The sequence below is a fragment of the Lutjanus erythropterus genome, chromosome 13 (genome assembly GCF_056507025.1).
Source record: "Lutjanus erythropterus isolate fLutEry1 chromosome 13, fLutEry1.hap2, whole genome shotgun sequence".
Taxonomy (NCBI): domain Eukaryota; kingdom Metazoa; phylum Chordata; class Actinopteri; order Lutjaniformes; family Lutjanidae; genus Lutjanus; species Lutjanus erythropterus.
In genome coordinates this window covers 7,407,051-7,432,119 of record NC_139329.1, presented here as the reverse complement: position 1 = coordinate 7,432,119, position 25,069 = coordinate 7,407,051, and the positions used below count along the sequence as shown (strand labels likewise).

Below are 25,069 nucleotides of genomic sequence, written 5' to 3'. Positions count from 1 at the left end.
GATCATCTGTGTACAGTTGTGTCTTGATTTCTCACCATCTCAACCTCTCTGTTCCGTACCAAACAATTTTCAGAAACCAAGTTAAGGTGTTTACATGCCACAGTATCCTGGTTTTTACCTACCTAGTACTCCAGGTGGCATATTTAGGTTTCTCAAAACCAGCATAATGCCTTGTCTGGGTTTCTGAAACCAGGATATGATGTTTACTCAACAAGGATACTAGATAGTGTCTATTTTGTGACTCAAACAATTCTTAAAATTAAACCACCTATACTGGCCCCAAAATAAGGCAGTCTCTCTCTTATACTAGCGACATGATTCTAGAGATGGCAATGCCTGTCACTCAATTCAACACTTTGGGTCCAGACTGAAATATCTCAACATCTGTAGTCTTGTCATGACATATGGTACAGAGGATGAATCCTACTGACTTTGTTCATTCCCTGGCTTTTCATCTACCTCCACCAACATGCTGACATATTTAAATGTTTCAGAAGTATTAGAGGGATGGGCATAACATTTGCAGTAATATCTGACTTGAATTTGTCGAATAAAACAAATGACAATTGAACCTTCCTAAGTTCTGCACAGTTTGGAACCTTGGTCAACGTTCTACCTTTCTGTTTCCTGTACTTATATATGTGCTAGGCTTGACTATGTTGAAACTAAATCCGTATTTTGAAGATGGTTAAAATATTGTTGCTGTAGGACCTGTATCTTGGAGGGGAGAAGAGTCCAAACCGGGCAGCATATCCACAGGAGTTCCTCCAGGGTCAGTGCTTGGCCCTCTTCTCTTCTAAATATACACCACCTCACTTGGTGTAATAGTCCAGTCCCATGGTTTCTCATACCATTGCTATGCTGACGATACCCATCTCTTCCTGAAAGAGCACACGAACAACACAGTGTCTTTACCACCAGGTCTCCCTGCATGTACATTCAAACCTCTGCAGATGATGCAGAATGCCGTGGTCTTCAACCAGCCCAAAACAGCACATATCAGTTGCTACCCATGTCAAATTCAAAACCCTGACACAGTCAGGTCTACACTTCTGCAACTGACTGCAAAACACATATTTGTAAAATATCCGATCCCTCCTGTGCCGTAAATGCATTGCCTCTTGCACTGTCTGTAGGCACCTACATCCTATCAGACTTGAACTTTGCTTTAGGGCACTTACTCGTGTTCTTTCCTGACTAGATCATTGCTTCTCTGCAACCATCTTCAAAATTTGGTTCTCTTTTCAATATAGATGAGCCTTGGATAATGAATATCTAAGTACAGGATGCTGGAAAGGAGAAAGTTGAGGTTCTGCCAGGTAGCAAACTTGCTCAACTCTTATTGAAGCAGAAAGTGATGATGGGAATTAGGAGGGGTCAGTTCTGCTGACATGATATAGTATCGCCACCCACTAAAATCAAAGATGGTTTTCAATACATGTACAATCTATATTAATATATATATGCATATCTTTGTATGTGGTTATCTCACTTGCCTTGTGCCAAGAAACACAAATTGTATCAAAGCGATAGAAATCAGGCATATTTGAGTGTCAGGAACGTACCCCTGGTGTCTGGAGTGAGGCCACTGCTCAGCCTGATTTTTGGGACAGACTTTGAAACTCACACCAACAACACAGTCGCGCCTCATCAAGTAATTAAGTTCAAAGCCAGAAAAGGATCATTAGCAGGGTCAGCACTCAGCCAGTTCTGACCTGTTATGGCATCGCTAACTACAGTCCTGCAAAGACCCGGTGGGATAAAACACACATACACACACAAGCACACACACTCTAATATTGTTTTAACACCTTCCAACAGCATTCTCTGCTAAATAAGGTCAGTATAAATGGGTTAGAACCTCCTCTGAGGGATCCAACTTGTGAACTATAGCTGTCTTGTCTCCTGTGTCCAAGCCTGACAGTCCACTTTCTAAATATAATCCTTTATTAATCATCAATTTACCAAACAGCCAGTTATCAGCAATTCAAAGTACTGGACTTTTCAAACTCAGAATACGTTGAGAAACAACAGGATATTTTATCTTCCAAAGCAAGATCATGTAGTTATCACCAATTCATTTTACAACATGAACGAATACTTTAGAATGCATAATATTTAGGTTCTTTCTGAAGTTTCTGAATGATACAAAAAGGGTTTCTACTGTCACTGCCTCCGATATCTTTTCTCTATTATTTGTAACAGATCAGTAATTTGCTATGAGGGAACACATTTACAGTTTTTTTCAGTTGGTAACACACATTGGTCAAAACTGAACTCACATCATCAAAAACTCTTCACACAACCAGTGAAACAGACGTGTATGTGGACCAAACTGTTAATCATTTTCCATTGCTTTCATACAAAATTCATTTAATGACCACATTTTTCCCCAAAACCCTGAACTCATTCATTTTTCTCATTCATACTTCACCACCTGCAAGGCATTATATTTGCAGCACATTTTTCAACTGCTAACACACAGCCTGAAAAACTATTTAAAAAAAACATTCAAATCAGAATTTGGCAAAACCTGTGTATTTATGTGGTAACTATATTGAAATATCTAGAAAATCTTAGCAGAAATATTTATGATAAAATGAAAAAGGGCTAATAATCATTCTAAACACAGCTAAGTGCAACTGATTGCAAACCCAGACATAGTAGCCTTGTAACTAAACTGGCAAATGATATATATATGATAAAGATGTGTTATACTTTAGTGCAGTTGATTAAGGTTACTCTTATTCTACAATGAAACACTGATTTATGTTTTATTCAAACTTCAAAGATCATTTTATGCTGCCTTTTGTTAGTGTTTTTAGGTGAATGTGTTATGAGTGACAATGTTTTATGGTTGAATGAGCTTATTTTAATACATGTATGAAGTGTTTTGGTGGTTTGAGTGAACTTTGGAGGTGAGCTGTCAGTGCTGGTTAAAGATTTACTTTTAAATTGTGGCCAAAACCTCCAATCTTAAGTCCTCCCCAACTCTCCATCTGGCCCCTATCCCCCACAGTCTTTCATCAATACATTTACTTTTACTGTTAATATACTGAATATAAAATAATAGTTGGATTAAGTCATTAATACTGAATGACAGTTAGATAAGGTTGGTTAGTGTTTTTTTTTTTTTTCTGGTACTGGTGATTAAAAAGGTACCAGTGCTGAAACGGTGCCTGAATTGACACTTAAAGAAAAATACAAGCATTAAATGACAGTCAACAACATTAAAGAACAGCTTTTTCATTCGTAAAGCAAATCTGAACCTGAAATCGATATATATATGTAAATACAAAACACTTTACATACAAATTGTCATAGCAGTTTCACATCATAAAAAATTCTAACAGAATTTCATTAATTTAACGCTAAATAACAGTAACATGTTGAGTTAGTATTGTACAAACTCTGGCTTCAAACTTCAGCAGTTCCTTTGCAGAACTATGATCATATTTATCAAGTTGAAGAAAGGCTGCTGTCATCATCATCATCAGCCGTCTCCCTATTATAGATATAAGTGGCAAGTCATTATGACACGTCACATCTAGTGTTTTATATCTGTGCTCTTCATCATCGGGGCTGCAGGGAGCGCTGTGCATTCCTCTTGCAAGTCTATGACACGTGTTGCTAGATGCTGCCCCGCCTTTTACTGCTTTTAAACATTAGTCTGGCATCCTGCCTGATGTTGGAAACCTTTCAACTGAAATGCAGCCATACTTCACTGTTTAGCTCAGAATTTCAACTGTGTTTATGTTAGCGACCACGTAACAGAACGCTACAAGCCACCAGTGCCATGTAGTGTGACTGCTGCCGTGATGTTAACTAGCGGTTTGGTGACGCGTTTGTAACGTTCACACCAGGAAAGCTAATTTAATCCTGCAGCTCAGGCATGTCGCTAATAAATTAGGGACTGTAATCTGAGTTGTGACAGTCTGGTAGCTCCTGGTCGTATAGGAAGTGGCGCTAATTGGCGCCGTGTTTCAGTACCCAATGCTGTAATTAGATAATGCTTAAACTTGGACGGACAGGGTTGTTGTCTGCTTTACTTTTGCATTCAGGACCATGAATCAAGTAATGTTTCATGCAGTCACAAAAAATTGTTTGTTTTTTTTTTTCCACCCCTGCTTTTGCTTGGTTCTCTTTGTGAGAATATTTATAAAACCAACAAATAAATTCAGATTATGCCTTTACATGCCCAAATACATCAAATGATTAAGCAAAAATTTGGACATGATACATGAGTTACACTCCCGGTGATATTGATCCTAACTTGGTTACATTATCAGACCGATGCATTTACTGTATCTGAGAGTACAAAACACAACAACAACACAACAGTCTGTGCTGCTATGGAGCTGATTTGAGTTCCTGTTTGTGTTTAAGTCCCAGTATTTTTCATCTGCAGGGAGGTCTAAATAAATGTATAAATGTGAAGTTTCTTCCCTCTCCATCTATCTCTCTGTCTCTCAGCGTCCCCAGCAGAACTAGGCTACCTCCCTTGGGATTACAGGGAGAGACCCAGCGCTGGTCCAGTCTCCAGTCTGTGTGCATTAATCATGGCTCCTGGCACACAGCGAGCCTCCAGCCATCCCTGGCCATATGCACTGGACTGTAGTGTACAGTAACGTACACATATTTCTGAGCAGCATGCTTATAGAAAAATAAATGAGCTTCCCCCTGTGGGGTTTATATTATAAGGTCAGTCATTGGGCAAGGGCTTAACACAGTCTGTACTGCCTGAACTTCTTACTTTTACTTACTACTCTTACATTAATTAGTGTTTACAATTTAACATTTGCACATGCCTTTTTCTGGATTTTTTAAAAAACTGGCAAGACTCTTCCTCTGTGTGGATTCATGCTGAAGCCACAGTTTCAAACTACTTCACTGTTAATCCACACACTTTTACTGTAATTACTGACGCAGTAATTCCTCCTCTGGAAAACATGTGTACCTCTGCCGGCTCAGGAGAGAATCCTGCTGGACTCTAACCCGGATTTGTCCTCTGTATTCCCATCATGCTTCATGAATGGGATCTCAGCTCTCTGGTTCTCCATCGCCCATCATTGTTTCTATATGTGTGATACCCTACAGTCAAAGAAAAGCCATTATGAATAGACCTTTTTCATGGCAGTCATACTGATATAAAATAGGAGGATAAAACACAGGTGTCACCAGTGATACTAATTAGTGTTCCATTTAGTGCAGCGGGAGCCTTTCCAGTGAGCCAACATGCACAATAGCAGCACCCTGACTCTGTTTGACCTGAATGGAACATTAATTAGTATCATTGTTAACACCTGTGTTTACTCTACTGTTTAATGTCAGTATGGCTGCTGGGAAAAAAGGGTCTATCTCGAACATCACTGCTACAGCAGGTCTTTGTAAACTACAAAAAAAAAAACTTATAGGGTACCCAGTTTCTTGTTGGGCAAACACAGTCATTACAAGCTGAGTTAGACCAGCATCCTCACTTTCTCCCTCCTTTCTTCTTCTCTCTGCTGCTGTCACCATCAAATAACGGCAAAAAAGCAGTTCACCAAGTAGCCCCAAGAGTAGTCACCATATTACCAAGAATCTACAGTAGAATCACATATCCTGCAAAAGACGCTTGGATGAATTTCATTGTCATACTCCGGTGTGACAAATTGCCATTGGCACCACACTAATTTAGCAGCTAAGATGGATTTCAAAGGCAAACTATGATATTTCCAAAAAACAATGCATAGATTAATGTGAAGATAATTCCTCTCAATCATTATCCACAATCCATCACACGTTCCTTCTTTTCTCATTATTTTGCTGATCTCTGGATGCTTTATCAACCCAAAATGTTGTCTTAAAACTAGACTTTTCCTTGATATACAACTTTTGTTGTTTCATGTCTTCTATAAAGAGCAGACTTTACAAGACTAATGTGGGAACTTTGCTTTTTGAGTCTATAGCAGTGGTTCTCAAATAGGAGTTCAGGGACCCCCAGGAGTTTATATATTTGTTTGCCAGGAGGTCAGAGAAAAGATTTCAGAGTAATTTATGTAAATAATCATGGTATTAAACACATATTATTATTAGATTAGATATTATTTGTGATTTATTTTTACTGAAAGAAAATTAGAAAATTATTTTTTTCTTTTGTATCACATATTTTCATTGTTTTTAAATAAAGTACATCACTTTTTCATAATGAATTTGTTACAACATTTAGTTCTTTCCCTGCCACCCCAACCACTGATAAACTCAGAGCCATCAGTGTTGATAAACCATTTCACCACAAATCATATTAGGCTTATTTTATTTTTTGTGTTATTTATTTTTTATTTCTAATTCTTTTGTATTAATTTGTGTCTAATATCTTGCTAATACATTTCTCTTGTGTTTAAAAAAAAGGTTACACTACATCAAGGGACACATATTATGGGGTCCTTGGTATTTTGACTCTTATAAGGGGTCCTTGGCTAAGAAAATTTGAGAACCACAGTCACAGAGACACAGTTCATATTTTGGAATTCAAGGGGTAAAATGAGGCAGCATAATTAGAGGAACGTCCCCAGACTCACTTCTCAGTTACCTTGTTATGAACCATCCAGTAATACATCTAACTCGGTGTGCGGTCAATAATAACCGACCACTTAATGCATCAAATCCTGAGATGTTCAGGTTAGTATATTGAATATATGCCAACTTCCTGCAGATATAGTGTGTTTAATGAGTTTCAGGTGTCAACAGATCTCCCAGCTTGTCTACTGAGTTGATTTGATTTTGTAAATCCACCATGGTGCTTCATACACGCTCCTGCCTTCTTTCTACTCAGAGAGATTTTTTTGGAGACAAAGACAATGAAGAGCTCAGCGACACTGTAACCTGCTGCTCCTGCAGAGCCAGTCAATACTATTGACTGCAGTCTGGTTGGCCTGTAATCAGGGTCTTGATAAATGGGGTCAGCATGTGCATGTGTGTGTGTGTGTGTGTGTGTGTGTGTGTGTGTGGTTAATTCAGTAAACGAGGGTCCTATTTCCCAACAATGACAAATGGTACCATATAACAAGCACTTGTCCTCCCATTTGCCCTTATTCACTAAGTGAGAAATATGATTCTGTAGATGCTCATGGTCAACTGAGTCAGTGGGACATCCTGAACATATTACAGCAGCAAATATACACACAATCTATTAACATGAAGGAAGCAGCATTTTATTTTATTTTAGCTGCTGTTTCAAATGTTGCATTAGTTAAGTTAAAAAATATGCTCAAAACCACTTATAACATCTCACTAAATAACATTTTGAAATTTTAAAGGTAACCAGGATGTTTCACACTATTCTCTATGCTAAGCTAAGCTAACAGCCTCCTGGCTTTCGCTTGATATTTAAAGCACAGTCATGACAGTGATATGAATCTTCTCATCTGATTCTTGGCAAGAAAGTCAAAGTGTCTAACTTTTTTTTTCATTCATTCATTTTTGTTCATTCCATACAAACATGTTGTTTAGTACAAAAACAGTATGATGAAATCTTAGTATGAAACAAATATTTATAATATTACAGTATGCAACCACTGGACACACTTTAGAGAAGGTCGCCATCAGGGTTTGCTAGTACAAAAAACATATTTTTTCCTGTAAACCTGGGGATGCACCAAAATCCAAATACCTTATTTGGGAACACACAAAAAATGGGATGAAAACATATTTTTTAAGTTGCTCATAATTATTCGGAACAAAAAGTCAGCTCCATATTTAACCTTGGCATGGTTTAAAAACTTTTTTCAGTGACTGATTTTTTCAGTATTGCCCAGTTAAAGGGGACGCAGTCCTAAAATTTAGTTTAGCTAAACATAAAAAAAAGAAAGAGAGATGAAATGTATGATGATGTGGAAATATATTTCATAATTAATCATATCATACTGAATTTTAATATTGAATCAATTAGATGCTTTGGAGGCACAATTGCATTGCCGATTAATATTAGGTTAGAAAATAAAACATTTCCCCAATTTAATGTGACTTATGGTGTAAACCACGCCCACGACTGGCCTTCTACCTGAATACAAATACAGAGACAATTCATTTTGTTGGTTGAACAGATACAGATACAAATAAAGACATCTCTGTGCTCCTCTAGAAAATCTACCTGAGATGGGCCTTCTGGAAGAAAGCCTTGAAGGCTAACCTTTCCCAACAATGCACTTGGACATAGGCATTAATATCCCACAATGCAATGCAGTAATGGTAACAACAACATAACAGACTGGACAGCAAAACAGGCAGTCTAGCATAATGTCAATACCCTTTCAGTAAGGTTTTTATTGTTTATCATTATCGTTTATCGTTGGTTGGTTACCACGGTTATGTCTCTAAGCAGTGCAAAATTCATTAAAACAAAAGTTTAGAACAATAGTACACATTTTATGTATAGTGTATAGTGCATTGTATGTGATTGCAGACGCAGCGTAACATTTCTAAATCAATTTGATTGAGAATTTAATGAAATCCTATGTGTAGGATCAGTGAACAGCTTTTTATCTGCTATCATTTTTCTTGGCTACTTTGATACAAATGTATATAAAAAGGCAAACAGCATCACTTGCAACATATGAGGCGGACTTTCAAATTTGGAGTAATTTAAATATTTTCTATGAAAGCTGCGTTTTCAGTCTGATGTCTTTATAGTGTGTGTACAATCAGCTCTCCACACAGTTTTGTGTGTAACTGTCTCACTTTTCTTTACTGAGAGTTATGCAGGATCCTGTAACCTAACCCGATTCTGCCAGGGTATATTCATCTATACAGCTCAAGTTCAGCCTCGGCCGAGATTTATTTACTTCCACCATGTTCAGCCAGGCAGATATATTGTACTGTTGATTGCCCATTGTGTAACGGGATCTCTAGCGTTTAAGTGAGCTGATCGAAATCTCGTGCCTGCTTTAGGTCCTCATACTGTTCTACAACTCATTTCAGTTTGTCATTTAAACTGGAAAACAGTACAACTATTTACAGTCTTGATTAGTCTTGATTAGACCCACCTCCCATACAGTATATATTTGTATTTGAGCCTGTGGATGTAAGGGGAGAATCTGTAAAACTGGAAAATAAGTATAAAAGTATTGTGCCAACATTAGATTCCTGTACAACATCAATAATTCTATAGAAGAGTAGAGGCTGTGAGTCTTCTGCAGCAGCCGTGGGTTCGACTCCCACCCATGGCCCTTTGCTGCATGTCATTTCCCCACGCTCTCTCCCTATTTCCTGCCTGTCTTCAGCTGTCCTGTCATTAAAGGCTTAATTTCATAATGACACCAACCCCTGCACTAACACACACGCACACAGACACACAAAAGGAGCCATTAAAAAAGAAGAAGGGAAAGAAAAGAAGGAGATATGGAGTGAGACTGAGACCTGTTATTATAAAAGGCACAGCAGGAGAGAGGCTTGAAGATAAAGCCAGGCTGCTCCTGGGGGAGAGAAGGTGCTACGATTATAATTGGAGAAGATGGACTGTCCACACTCTGTCTCTGCTTTATTGGGGCGCTTTAGAGCACCGGCCTAATTTCATTGGATGAGCACAAGTGACCATAATCCTGACCGCAGGCTTGATTTGAGTGCTCATAAGAGTAGTGAGCTTCACTCTATAGTCTGAAAACTTAAGTGTGCTGATTGAGTGTGTGTGTGTGTGTGTGTGTGTGTGTGTGAGATGGGAGAAGGATATCACATTATCTGTTGAGAGCTGAAGGGTTGTTTGTGCAAGCGCCTGCCTGTTTGTGTTGATCAGCGTGTGAATTCCTGCAAAATTCATTTGTTTGTTCCACCTCGGAGACATCATAAGCTGTACATCATTAACGCCCAAGGTAACAATGATGATCCGATGATATCAGTGGTGGATTCTGCCTCAGCAGCTCGTGTGATGAATCAAGTCATCATGCAGTCAGAGTGTCATGGTTCCTGGACGACTCTGCTTGTTTATGTGCATCGTGTGTATGTATGTGAATGTTTGTGCGTGTGTGTGTGTGTGAGTATACATGTGTTTACATGCTTGCAGGCGTGATACTGACATCTGTGATGAATCAGCTCATTTTGTTCAATTTGATTTTCAGACCCAGAGCAGTAGCATCCTAGTGTGTGTGTGTGTGTGGGGACATGCAATGCTACACGTTTGTAGTGGGGTCACGTTTACACAGTCACATTGAGGGGACTTGCCTTCCTTATGGGGACAAAGCGAAAGTCCCCATAACGTAAATTGCAAATTTCAGCGTGAAGACTTGGGTAAGGTTAGGTTTAGGTTCATGTTAGGCCTAACCAGGGACAAGGTAAATGAGCTACAGCTAGAAGTTCTACGTATTGTTTGTATTTTTTACTTAATATAACAATGTTTACATGTATCAACCCTGTCAAATAAATAAATAAATGTAAAAAATAATGAAAATAAATGGTGGTTATGGGTAGGGTTATGGTAAAGCAGAGGAAAGGAAAAGTTTAAAATAAGATCTTGTCTTTGTCTAGCCTGTGTCTCCTGGACAATAAGCTCAAATTAATACCAATATGAGACTTTGACCATTTTCTCATACTTCTTAAATTCAGCTCCTGAGAAATAGTCTTCATCTTGTCTCAGCCCAGGACTAATTTGAGCCCAACTGAAGATCTTAAAATCTTCTCTCTTTTTTTGTCTCACTGCACTGATCTTGAATTTATCTTAAATAATCAGCTCTTGAGATAAGTTAGGAGAAATGGATGAGACCAAGCTCAAAATAAGAATCGCATTTATTTCTCACAAGACAAAGACAAGAAAATTGTGAGAAACAAAATATCCCTCTGGGAAGCCTCCAGAAAATTAGTGTAAGTCAATGTAATATCCTCTGAAGTGGTCAAAACCCGACTGTCTAACTCTGTGTGTGTGTGTGTGTGTGTGTGTGTGTGTGTGTGTGTGTGTGTGTGTGTGTGTGTGTGTCCATATATATTGACTCCAATTTATCTTAATCAGCATCAGAAGCTGCACCTATTGATGCCTGAGCAATGAAATGATTTTCCAGTATAACCAATACATCTGACCTTTAACTAGGCTTTCTAGCTAATTGGTTACTTCTGACAAAGACTAAGTGCAAAATCACTAACATGCTGTGTATTAATCACTGTTTGGACAGAATGCATTAAGGCACGTCAAATAGTTGTGTTAACCTGCTTTGCATTTGTGTCTGAGGAAACATAAAGCATCTGAATTCACAGTAGTGAGAGAGAGTTTTTTTTTTCTATTAGAAGAGCTGTGACTGAATTTTTAAAATGCTGAAATTATTGCCATTTCCTTTTAAAAATCCTTTTTTGTCAATAAGTATCCACAATTTAGTACAATTTTTGCTACTTTCACTTCCTATTTAAGATTTTGTAACAGGCAGCTCTGTGTCAGCCTGATGTGTGGGAGAAAGCATAAAACTAGAAATCAGAGTTTCCCTTGTAAGAAACCTTGTGAGTGCTTGTCTCATAAATGCGCCACTCATTCTCACACCATCACACATTATTTTCAGATGTGTTAATTGGGAAAAGAGCTTGGCATGTGTGTGACTGTTGTGAAAGCAGGGACATTCTTGCAGCAAAACAAGAGTAATTAAATGTAATGGTGGATTCCAAATATCAAAGTTAGGTTGCATATGCTTTAAATGCTCAGGACACGACATTCCTGCAACACAAAGGTTTCCATGTTTTTTCTCCTGAAGGTGTCAGAGACATGATGCATCTAAAGTGCAAAGACTTGTGTCATGTATTCTAATGTGCCTTCTTTTTTTAAAACCCACCCATTCATTTTCAGGGATTTGACTTCACTGTTACTTCATCTTTATTAAACCTTAAAGTGGAAATGAGCAATTTTTTTGCTTACTTTTTTGTTTTATGTTATAACCAGAGGCATGCACTCAAGTCACTTGACTTGGACTTGAATCACAAATTTGATGGCTGAACTTGGCAAAATCAAAAAAGACTCGACTTGAACTTTAGCGAGGTGAATGGCTAACAGGATGTGAGAAGATTGCTTCTGTGATGCAAAGTGTCAGCAACTTCCGAGAGGCAATAAAAGTTGAAAGGGGCAGTGAACTTCTTGCAGCTTGTTTGGCTTCCTGTAGTGATCACAGGATGAAGCACTTAATTCTCTCATTGTTGCAATATATTGTAGGCTAAACAGAGGCTGTTGCTATGGTTACTCATGCAAGTGCATTTATCTGGAACAGACGTTTTTCACCACAAGTACTTGGTAGGTGTCCATTATCAGGAATTTACTGACACCCTGCAGCCAATCAGAATTGGGTATTCACGCAGGCTATGGTGTAACTAACATAACAACGCTACTCATTCCCAGCAAGTCAGTCCACTTTATCTGAACCAGTCCAACATTAGCCAATGAAATTGCAGGGACGAACCATTAAATAATCTTACGTTACTGAGGTCCAGTTAGAATAAAATGACGCTGTGCAACTAAACTTTGTGATCAACAAAAAAGCAAATAGCAGTATGCAAAATGTTTGAGTAAGAGAGAGTTAAGTAAGTCATGGTGCTGTTGTTGAAATTAAATACTTTATTTGATAAGGAGGAAACTATGACTAGGACTCAAAATTCAAAGTTTAGGACTTTGGATTACTGTTATTACTGTCCAGTGCATGTCATTACAACAGCTTTCCCTGTACCCGTTCAGTGATAATGCTTCTTTCTTCTCTTTTATTTCCTAAGTGGTGTTAATCATTTCTTCATGGAGCTATGCTCTGACTGTGAGGAAACAGAAAGAGTTGAAAAGTTGTCTGTTTCCACCTTAACTGACTTTGTTTTGATTGATTAACTTTAACCCTTGCTGCTTTCCCTCAAGCTTAAAAAATTCCAATGTCTAACACTCCTTGCTGTGTCATGGGCAAGCCAAGTGATCTGGCATCAGCTGAGATTTTGAAAAGAAAGAGAAAACCATGGGAACCAATATCTGTTTTACCATCTATAGCTCAGCGTTACAGTATAAAGTCATTGAGTTTAATGTCTCTTAGGCGCCCTTTTATTAACTAATTGTAGCACTGGATAGCAATGTTTCTGCAAGCAAGTCCCTGATTTCTTCCTAGGTCTGTCTCTTGCACAGGAGCAAGCATGCACATGTAAGAGCAGGGCTGTGCAAAACACTTACTGCTGCCAGTTTCAGGCTATTCTACTGATCTTAAGTCATGGGTGATAATGTGCCAAGAAATGTAGCAATGTGCCAACAAAAGGCAGGGGAAAAGAAGACTGTTAGCTAGCAAACATGGATGTAAACCATGGCTGTATTTTGAGAGCTGGAGGCTCAGCCTTACTGTCAGTTTGCCTCAGTGACAGAAGTTCTACCAAGCCCAAAAAACATTTTCCCCATGGAACTCTTAAAAATGAAAATGACACCTTGAACGACAAAGAATGCTATTACTCTTTGTATGATAAATGAGCAAACCAGAAGACACAAAACAGGGGAATGGACAGTGCTAATACAAAAATGTGATATATTTATTTTCAGGACAATGTGGACCTGGGAGAACTGATGTTCTCATTGTGCTATCTCCCCACGGCTGGCAGGCTCACCATCACCATGATCAAAGCCAGAAATCTCAAAGCCATGGACATCACTGGAGCATCAGGTGGGTGCTGACTGACAATGTTTCCACTGAGAGGTGGTGAAGTTGAAGATACATATGAGGTGGATGGTGCTTTGTTGTTAGGTAGTATAGTATATTCTTTAATAGCTATACAGGTCATTTTGGCAACCTGTGTGAGTCTGCCCCGTGTTACCTTTCTCCAGATCCATACGTGAAAGTGTCCCTGATGTGTGATGGCCGGAGGCTAAAGAAGAGGAAGACATCAACCAAGCGTAACACACTGAACCCAGTGTATAATGAAGCCATTGTGTTTGATGTTCCTCCTGAGAACATCGACCAGATCAGCCTGCTCATAGCTGTCATGGACTATGATCGGTTAGTAAGACACATCAGTTTCATCTACAGTTCATTAACTGAGACAACATTTTGGAGTTTCCATGTGTTGTTTTCTGTGTCCCTCAGGGTCGGACACAATGAAGTGATTGGAGTGTGCAGGGTTGGCAGTGAGGCCGAGAGTCTGGGGCGAGACCACTGGAGTGAGATGCTGACGTACCCGCGGAAACCTATTGCACACTGGCACCCACTCATAGAGGTATGTGCCGCTTTGTCTAGTGGTGTTTTTCTGCCAATGTTTTAAACTTGGGTTTCTTAGTATCACTCTTACAAAGTAGACAATATTATGCTGTGATCCTTTTCATGCAGTCATCTGGGGGTTAGATGAAAGAGCTAAAATATGAATAATTGAGAAGTCATCCTCATATCTTTGTAAGCACAGTGGTGCCTAGACTGAAATGCTAATGTCATCATGCTAACATACTCACAATGACTATGTTAATGTTTAGCAGGTATAAAGTTTACCATGTTCAACATCTTAGACTAGCATGTTAGCATGCTAAGATTTGCTAATTGCCACGAACACAAAGTACAGCTGAGGCTGATGGGAATGTCTTCCTTGCCCATACAGCAAAGTATTAGCCAAATTAAAAATTGGACCTGTTGATGGTGCTATTTCTGGGAGGGTGGAGCGTTGCAGCGTTAAGTGGGGTAGAGAGTCAAAGTAGACAACTACTATGTAAGCATGTATACTCCTGCGATGTACCATTTGAAAACTGACCTCCTTGTGTTTTAGTTGATGTCAACCGTTTACAGATCACAACAATCAATGCCACAAACAACTACAAACTTTTGGCAATTCACATTGGATGACTCATAGTCGATGGATATTTACTCGAATGCTAATATCTTGCAAAGTACTCAACTGCTTTAGTAAAGCTGTCGTGTGATGTACCATCAGAAAGTTTAGGTCCTTGTGTTTTGATCGATGCCAACCATTTTGAGATGCAATTGTAACAGCAGCAATCAGTGCCAAACACAAACAAAGAAACAGCTCACCATTCAATATTCCAGTGGTTCCCAAACTGGGGGGGGGGGGGGGGGGGGGCTCCTCTGGGGGAGCACAGAGGCACTGCAGGGGAGGTGTGAATGACTGGAGGAGAAATATAGACTGACACAAAGTTGAATGAATATGATTTATGTAAGGACAATACATAAACAAGTGTTTGCTGATGCTGTCATGCTCTTATTTCACTAAAATTCAACATGGATCCTTTTTTAATCAGTTGGTCCTCCATTTATTGTTAATAATTGATAATCATTATAGGGCAGGGGATGGGAACATTTTTCGGCATGCCAGAAAAAGTTTGGGAACCACTGCTATAATCTGGCAAAGGTCCAGTTGATCCAATACAGGAACATACTCAGTCCAAAACACACAATATCCATCAATTAATACCCACTTATGGAATTTTCAGATTTCTATGGAAAACCTGGAGACATACCCTTAGAAAAATGTGTAAAATATTAATTCTGTGGTATTGTTATCACATTTGAGCTTGGGACCAGGTAGGGCTAAATGCTGTGTCTCCATTGTGTTTTCCAGCTATAAGTCACAGTTCTAGGCCATCGGCTTTTGCACAAAAAAGTAACAAAGGAAATAAAAGGTGGGGATAAAAACCTACTTCAGTAGAGGTAAAGAGCCTTTGATGAACACTCTGTAATGGGTTTGCTTGATTTCAAAAATAAGAAATTGGTAGTTTGATCCTCAACTTTGGAATCAACACACACATGGCTGATTTATTAAGTCATTAAAATCGAATTAAAAAAAAAAAAGTGTAAAGTTCTGCACATTACAACATACATTAAAGTGTACAAATGTTTCTCTAAACTACAAGAGTCATAAGAGATGACTTAAATACAAATGAATCTAAATGAGTCAAATTCCATGTTGCCATGTTATGTTTTTCATTTTTTAGGTGCAGTAAAAAAAAAAGAAAGAAAACAATTACATAACAAAGAAACTGCATAACCCTCACTTATACTTAACTTGTTTTGCTTTGATTGCCACAACAGAGGCACCTAGCTCGCAGACACACACACACACACACACACACACACACACACACACACACACACACACACACACACACACACACACACACACACAGAGGTGGCTACATTCACTGAGCTGTTTCTATTTCTGAATTTCCAGCCCACACTCATTAAAAAAAACAGAGCACGCTAAAACAGATGCTGGACTGATTCATGTAAATTCATGTGGAGTTGTCAAAGCTAAATCTATTGGTATTCAGCTGAAGGGGTCAGAAGATAAAGCACTTCAAAATGGATCACTGTCCGGGTAAATGTAACGCCTAACATCAGCTATGACTCGCATTAGCATCTGACAGCTCGTATGTCTTTTCCCTCGTTTGAAGGATTTAAAGATTCTGTTCAGCCTTACTGAGAGATGTGTTGCCATGTTTAACATTCCTCATCAAATGCACTGGCTAGCTGGAAGCTAACTTGTTAGCTACTAACGCCGGTCGTCATGAGGTCTGTTGACGTGAGCCCTCTCTAGACATCATTATTTTTAACCAGGGGAGATCTGGTGATGCTCATTATGAGCAGCTATGGACCCCATGAATATTATTCCATCCCTAATGAACATGTCTGATTCTCTTCAGCTACTCTAATGACATTTCCATCTAAAATCAGGGTGACTAATGTATAATGAGCATCTATTTAGATTATTGTACCATCCAGATCAACTTACGTCATGTGTGCTGCTTCCCCCAAGTGATACTGGTTGACAATGATGGATGCTGCAAGTATTTTCTTTACCAATTATCAGTTTTCAAGGCATTGCAGCATAGAGTTTGCTAGTAGACTATTTACTAGTTAGTACAAGCACGAGGTATTAGTACTGGTGTTAGTATTTATAGTATTTTTAAGGCTAATTCATGCTAAACATTAACAGATATGGACAGTGCTTTCTGTCCGTACATGTTCATTGTGGCATTTTGGTATGACATGCTCGGGAAGCTTATGGATAGTCATGACAGTGCTCATGTAAATGTCACTTAAAGTGATAGTTCACTCAACAATGAAAATTCAGTCATTATCTAGTCACCCTCATGCTGATTGAAGGTTGTGTTTAGTTTTTTAGTCTGCAGGACACTGCTGGAGTTTCACAGAAAAATGGCAATATCTCCTAAACAACTAAAATGAATGGTGACCAGTTTTCAGATGGACAAAACAACAACAACAAAAACTGTAAAATGCCTCCATACTGCTGGTCTGGTGTAATCCAAGTCTCCTAAAGCCCCAACATGCCATCACTTACCATCGTGAAGTCACACCACACACACCCAAGTCAGATGGTGTGCTTATGCAGGTGACCGTGGCTCCAAGCTAAGGATCCACAGTGAAGATTTAGGCTAAACACATGGTGTAAATAACGTCTTTCAAGTAAATTTGGTGTGTCAATCAATCATATTTAACCCTTCAATCGGCATGAGGATGAGTAAATAATGACTTAACTTTCAGTTTTGGGTGAACTATCCCTTTAACCATTGACATGACGCCCCACATAGCATAACCGAGAGGTTCTGCGAAGTCCCATTCGTATTCCAAATAGAGGATTTAGAGCTATGAGAGTGTAAAAACATGGTATCTGCTCCTCTAGAAGCTGAAAGTCCATATAATAGCAACTATTTTTAAAGAAAATATTTTATTTGTAATAAAGGAGAAGTACTACACTACCCACAAACCTAAAATGCAACAGTGACATCTCTGATTGGCAGAGCTCTTACCATGGAAATGTTTACTGACCTTGCAAATAGGTAGTTCCACTAGCAAGTCGGCTTGTTAGTTAGCTAACATGAATTATACTATTTAAGTCGTTATTATACACACAACACAAACTACAACATATTACAACACTGTTATTAACAGATGCCATCTTTAAGAAGATGTGGAATCATTTGCAGTGGATTATGGATTTTTTTTTTTTCTATCACACAATTCATCTTGTAGTTGGTTGGGTTGATTTCAGGCTTAAAACTTTTTATTTAAGGTTTTTCTGAAATTGGTGCCTATCCCAACATTGGGTGAGAGGTGGAGTACACCCTGGACAAGTTGCCAATTCACCGCAGAGCCACCAAAATAATAAATTTGAAAAATTCAACACCAGTGTCTTGTGTTCAGAAATCATGACCCAGTTACTGATGATAATCCACAGCAGTTTCATGTAGAAACTACTTTCTTTAAAGAAAGAAGTTCCTGTGCTTCCAGGGTGTGTTGTTTTTAAATGTTCTAAGAGCTTACTTTCTGGTCACAAATAGTTCATCGTACTTTCATTTTCGGGTTAAAAGTAGCACCACACCATGCTACGTTTCCTTTCTTCCACTCTCACAAATTTTACGATGCACCTGGTTATTTCTCATAGGTTTTCACAGTCATGTGACACAACATGTTTGCAGTGATGCAGCAGCACATTTTTTTTAAAGGAATTGCATTAGTTAGCTGCATCCTAACAGCAGGATTTCTCCCACTTCTCCCAGTTAACCACTAAGTGCTTTACAAAGCATTGCATCAAGCTTTAGAAGTAAATGAAGCACACCGTGTCCACCAGAGGAGAGGAGGTCACTGACCCTCATATTGCCAACAGTGGTGAAGCTAGAAGAGCTCTCTTGCTGTCTCCAGGGCCATTTGTGTAGCACTGACACACACGGACACACACACACACACACACACACACACACACACACACACACACACACACACACACACACACATTGAGGTTCACTCTCCACTAGCTGTGTCTTATCTGAGGCCATTAGCAGCAGCACTGGACTACAGCAGCAGGGCCTGAGACCCACACTAATGGCTTATTTGTGTTTCTTGAAAAGATCCACTAAGAAGTCCTGAGGGAACCTGGCCTGCTGGTTATGTCACACACTCGCAAACACACACCCACACCCACATACGTATATATGGTGTATTCACACACAAAAACTAATAGATTAAATTTAACAAATATTGCAAACACAAGCAACATGGTGCCTCTTGTGCAGTTTTCTTATCCACTATGGCTTTTGAAGTGTTTAGCTTTACTGACCCTCTGACCACAGTCTGACGACATTAATAATTCACCAATTTGGTGTCTTCAGCCAGGACAGTAAACTCACACACACACTCACAGCCAAGCTCAACAACAACAAGATGCTCTTGAAATCCCCAGAGTCATTTCAAGTCAGTTCCAATGCTATTGAGCGTAAAGCAAAGGAAATGAAGAAAGCAGAGGGCTCGGTTGCCTTCACTTTGTCACATGAATGAGCGGTTGAACAGAGAGGTACACTGCAGGGTCCGCTCTGCTCTCATTAAGCAAGGTTAGTGTGTTCACAAGCCAACTTTGAGCTTATGTCCCTGGATTTTCAGTCCCCCACTGGGCTGGCTCTGGCTAAAACACATCACCATGGTAACCTGCTCGGTCAGCCCGCCTCAGGGCAGGTTAAATTCAGATCAGAGAGGGTCAGACCAAAATCATCAATCAGCTCTCAGAAATAAATGACTCATTCCTCTCTCCAGATCTACCTGTAATTTGATGTAGATGTCTGTGGTGGCTGTAGGATCACACCTATGACCCCTTAACTTTTTCTTACAGAATCCTGTTTGTTCTGGGTGGGACATAAGGCCACAGCAATCTTCCGCAGCAAAGTTTCTGTAGCATAAGAATTTTTTACAGGGTGAGGTTACTAGACTAATGCTCAGCCATTCACCATTTCTGGCCAAGGGAAATGGTTGCAGTCTCACACCACATGGGACCAGGCATTTCTTGAGATGTGTACAAGCTTCCCCGACACATCAAGCCCAACCACGTCCAGCTGCTGTAAAACGATCGCCACACCTCAACAGTATGCAGGTTATGTTTTAGCATATCATACCAGCAGCATGAGCCAGTTAACCTTTTATCTACCACCACCATGAGGTCAAAATGTCCACTTCGGACGCCCATGTTCATCTTTTCTCAAGCTGTCATTAGGTCAAAACTTTCACTTAAACACTAAAAATATCTATAGTATAGTGTCTTGCCATTGAATTAACTGAGCACTTTATGGCTATTTTTACGCATGAACATAAATGTAAATAAAATGATGTGGGGCGGGGGGCACAAATTTGCGTCCATCACTTTGAGGTGAGCGGGGTCACAGCTTCTACCAGTAGCAAAAGTGTTTGCAATGTCAGCAAATAATTTTCATGTAATTTTTTTCCCTTGCATATACTTTTAATTCAGTGGCCTACAGCTGCTTGTCGTTTCTTTTAACTTTTATTTAAGTTTCTCAGTAAAATAATTTAGCGTGACCCTTATTTACAATGATGCAGAGATTATACTATTTAAAATACAAACTTAAAGAATCAGTTAAAACAGTTATGGGCAGAAAATGGATGTTATTAAAGCTATAATATGTGACATTTCTGGATTAAAATGTAAAAAACACTAGACAAGTTGTGTACTACATTATCCTAAATGTTTCCAACAATGTTCAAACACAGAGAAATCAATAATTTATTCAAGGAAATGCTGTGTTTCCTGGTAACCATTGCCAGGTAGTTTCTATAACTTCCAGGAAAACATGGGATACACTGGATGCATCAGAGAGTGAGGAAGGATGTCTGCGAATGTGATGCAACATACATGAATAAATCAACTTGTTTAAAGGCGAATGTAAATACACGCTACTTCATGGCATCAAACTAATTCTTTTGTTATTGTTTTAATAGGAGTGGGGTCCCTAGTAGCAGAATCTACATGTTGTGTGTTTTAGTACATTCCTAAAGTATCCAAGAGATATAGGAGTATTTAGTTTTAGTTCAGACCGCAAGAGATTTCATCAGTCTTCCTTACAAGATCAGTTCTGGCATGAGGAACCTGAAGAACCAGCCAATCACTGGACTCAGCTAAAAGTGGACCAAGGTTCCAATGCAACCTATAAGTAATATATGATGGTAATTTTCCAACCAGGGCTTTAAAGCCATAAAGACACCAATGTTTATCGTGTCTCTCAGTCTGAGAGGACCGACTGACTTTATCATAAAGGATACAGTGGTGAGTATTGTAGCTATCACTAGTAATAAACCTCAGGGCTGAGTGGTAAACACAGTCTAAGAGCCTCAGCATGTCTGTAAATTACTTCCTCACAGTCCAGAGCTGATGGAAAAGTTCTACTGGTATTTGACACTAAGCAAAACATTACAGCTCCATTTCTAAGATGCATCTTAAAAACAGCGAATCTAAAAATCTCCTGGAGGTCACGGACATCTTTGAAATGCCAGTGATTACAAACATGATTGCAAATGAAATGGACAATTTGCAACACTAGTGTCATCATATGATCTAAATGCAGTTTTTTTCAGGCACCAAGTGCTCTGGTGAAAGGTGCAGTAAAAAGTCCAAAACTCTGGAAAGTTTAAAGTGAGCTTTACACAGCATTTCCAGGCCGTTTAGAGAACTGACCATACAAGTGGTGCACTGGTAAACAACATTCATCTCAATGTAATTCATGTTATTGGTCCTTTATGAAACATGATTTTCTTCTGTTCATGGAATTAGTTAGCAATTAGTTTTCTTTATTCATGTTTATTAAACTTAAAATTTCAAATATATTATTTTTGCGACCCTTTTGAATTTATAAACATGAGTTTGTCTAATCTGATGGCTTTTAAAATGTTGAGTCGAATGAATGTACTTTACAGAGTTCAGTCAACTCATTAAATTAAGTTTCTGAAGAAATATGATCAGCATTTTAGCAGACTTCCCAGCATGCATTGTTTGAGAGTTAAAACTCTCCTGATTCCTTTATTTTTTTATACTCTGAAAAAAACATATGATGAAAACTTACTGTGTGTCTCTAATAGAGTTTAAGATAAGTCATGGTTGACCGTTGAACACTGTGAACCATGATGAAGGTTAGTACTGAATACACTCTCTTACACTTAAAATATAATAAATTCACTCGGCGCAGGTTAACAAATTGTCTTTGTGCAAATGCTGGAAAAAAGTAGCTCCAACAGGATCAGCTCTAAAATCTTTGTGTGAAATAGGGAGCTGGTTTTTCAAACTGAGAAAAATTTGTTTGTGATGTTTATCATTGTCACTTAAGAGTTGTTGCTTCAACTTAACATTTTAAGCTTATTCAACATGTTTTCTCAAGTACAACTGAATTAATATTTAGTTTATTTGACTTGGAAAGTTTGTTTTGAATCATTACGAAATCACCTCACAAAATCACTTGTTTTTTCAAATTCAGTCAACTTGAAATTTTACGGCAGCCTGGACACTTACTTGTAGTTTATTTTAACAATGTAACTCAAGAGGTTTGCCCTCATATAAAGGTAACAATTTACATATATGATATAAATACATTTAGATTCAACATTAAATAAATCTTTAGGGTTTTTTTTATGCCCTGTCTGGAATCATTATGTTTTTGAGTTGTCCATCCATTTTTCCCTGAGTCCCATTTTTGTGAAAACAATATCTCAAGAATGTTTTGACAGAATTTCTTCAAATCTGGCACAAATATCGGCTTGGACACAAGGATGAACTGATTAGATTTTGGTGGTCAAAGGTCACTGTGACCACATGTCCGTCCCATTCTTATGAAAGCAATATTTCACAATCAACAACACTTTGACGGAATTTCTTCAAATTTGGCACCAGTGTTCACTTGGACTCAAGTATTGACTGTTCTGAATTTATGTGACCTCACTTCTGTCCCATCATTGTGAATGTGAAATCTCAGGAACACCTGGACAGAATTTCTTCAAATTTGGCACAAATGTCGACTTGGACTCAAGGATGAATTGATTTGAATTTAATGGTAATGTCAAAGGTCAAGGTCACTGTGACCTTACAATATACGCTTTGGCCATAACTCAAGAATTCATATGCTCATTATGACACAATTTCACCCAAATACTTAATAGGATAAAATGAGGAAGTGATGACATTTTAAATGCAAAAGGTCAACTTCACCATGACATCATAATATTTAGCTCCTCTGTAAAAACAGTTTCTAAGTGAAGACAGCGTGTTTCTTAGTGGAAATTATTCACTAGAATCATACAAGTCAATACTTTGATAACTTCCATGTTGTAAAAGAGAAAAAAAAGGATGTAAACTGCAACTTGACTGGTCGGCAGGTGCATACAACCACAAGGCGGGAACTCTAGTTTTAGTTTCAGTTTGTAACTGACCTGATGGTCTTTCTCTCCCTCCCTCTTTTTTCTCCTCTCTCTCTGTTGTGGCACAGTGGGTTGGCCAGGGAGCAGTGGGGAGCGGAAGCCAAGGAGGATCCACCAATTCCCTGAAGACGCCACCATCGCCATGACCACACACATACACACGCCGACGCACTCACTCAAGCACAGACACACACATGCAGAGCCTCAGGGTGGTAGAACGCTGGGTGATGGACCCGCAGTGGGTCCGACAATGATGTTAAAACATGCAAGACGTGACTAACAAGTGACTACAGTAGTACCATCCACTAAAAGCCATTACACAAACTGTGTGTGTGTCATTAGATTGAACAAGGCTTTCATGTGCTGCAAAGGCTAATCCACACTTTTTACTTCCTCTTGTGTCTTCACAACCAAAAACCACTTAACTACATTCCAAATGAACTACAGCAGTACTTTCATTTGTCATTTTGAGATGTTACTGACAGTATTAACAGGTTGAGCTTTTTTTTTTTTTTTTTTTAAGCAAACTGTGGACCAAAATCATACATATTTAGGCCAACAGGTGAAGCTGTAACATGTGATTTGTGTGAGTGATCAGCTTTCATAGATAAAGTAAGAATTAGACAGGTTAGAAATGACAGAGCGGGCATTCCAGTTCACATCAATAAAGTTTCTTGGCTGTCGTGTCAAACATTCAAACTCCTCATGCATCGCTTAAGTGTTGCCTAAACTCTGTGGCAGCCACAGGAGATTTTCTTAGTGTAAACCTTACTTCTTCCACGGGCGGCTTTCTCTCAGAAAACGCCCTATAAAGGTGTAAACTGAGGACGATTTGCTCCAAGAATGTGTAAAGCAGCTGCCGGAGGAAACATGAAGTGTTTTATTTACTGCATGTTAAATTGTCATACTTTGTTAACAGGGTGTGGTCAAAAAAAAAAAAAGTGTTGGCAGACAAAAAGGCATTCTGCTGATAAGTCTCCACGATATTGTCATTGCTACTCTGTAAGTACGACTGCTCATGATTCTCAGTGATAGTCTTATTAGTTATTATGTGTGAAATGATAATTTTTATTAATCACAACTTGAGTATTTTATTTGCTAGAAAATTGTTCTCAATTACTATTATTTTAAAGAAATTTTACTGGAATAAAAGTAAAATTACTTGCATAAAAATGCACTCAAAAGTAAGTTGCTGCTGCATTTTTAAAAGGGGTAAAGAAAAATATTATATGCTGATGATAATGTAATATTATAGAACTCTCAGTTAACACCTTTAGGCGACAAAAAAAAGTGCATTAAAACACCAGTAGAACAACACATCGTTGTCATATGTGAAGCAGAACAAAAGATACCACTGACCTACTGTCATCTTATGAAGTTCCTGTGACAAACTGGTCAGCAGGAATTTGCCTATTTACACATCCAGCAGACACAAAGAAACATTAGCCTTTATTTGGATTTGTTTTTTTGGCCACCCGATGAATGAAAGTCCAACTTTTAGCTCTGTTTTTGGTCACCACCAACCCTTGAGGAAAATTGTAGCTCTTTATGTGACTTCTGGGTGTGTCGACAGATTTTTTTCCTCCTCAGATCTCAGGAAATACTCTAATATATATGATGATCAAATCTAAGAAATAAAGAGAATTTTCAATCGATTTCAATTGCAGACGGAGGTTTATTATCTTCAGAAAACCTTGTTTTATGGCTTCTGAACATCATTCTTATCACATCATTAGGTAAATACCTCCTAAGAAGTCTAACAAATAATGAAGATGATCACTCAAAATCATGCTGTCAATAGTGATTAATCTTTTCTTTGCCATTAAATGCGTGGCTGGATTTCCATTGTGAAAACACACTTGCAGCAGCCCTGTCCTGCTGTTATGAGACTAAATTATTTTCCTTGAATT

At 38.6% G+C, this 25,069-nt stretch overlaps 1 protein-coding gene across 1 annotated transcript in view; it reads left to right on the top strand.

Moving 5' to 3' along the window:
* syt9b (synaptotagmin IXb) overlaps positions 1 to 23,656 on the top strand; it is a 58,480-nt gene extending 34,824 nt beyond the window's left edge. Inside the window, exons 5-8 of the mRNA XM_084734739.1 lie at positions 13,499 to 13,619; positions 13,781 to 13,952; positions 14,040 to 14,169; positions 23,228 to 23,656. Coding sequence (XP_084590865.1) covers positions 13,499 to 13,619; positions 13,781 to 13,952; positions 14,040 to 14,169; positions 23,228 to 23,305 — 501 coding nt within the window. The 3' untranslated portion in view covers positions 23,306 to 23,656. The remainder of the gene's footprint in view (positions 1 to 13,498; positions 13,620 to 13,780; positions 13,953 to 14,039; positions 14,170 to 23,227) is intronic.
* Positions 23,657 to 25,069: the final 1,413 nt, after the last annotated feature.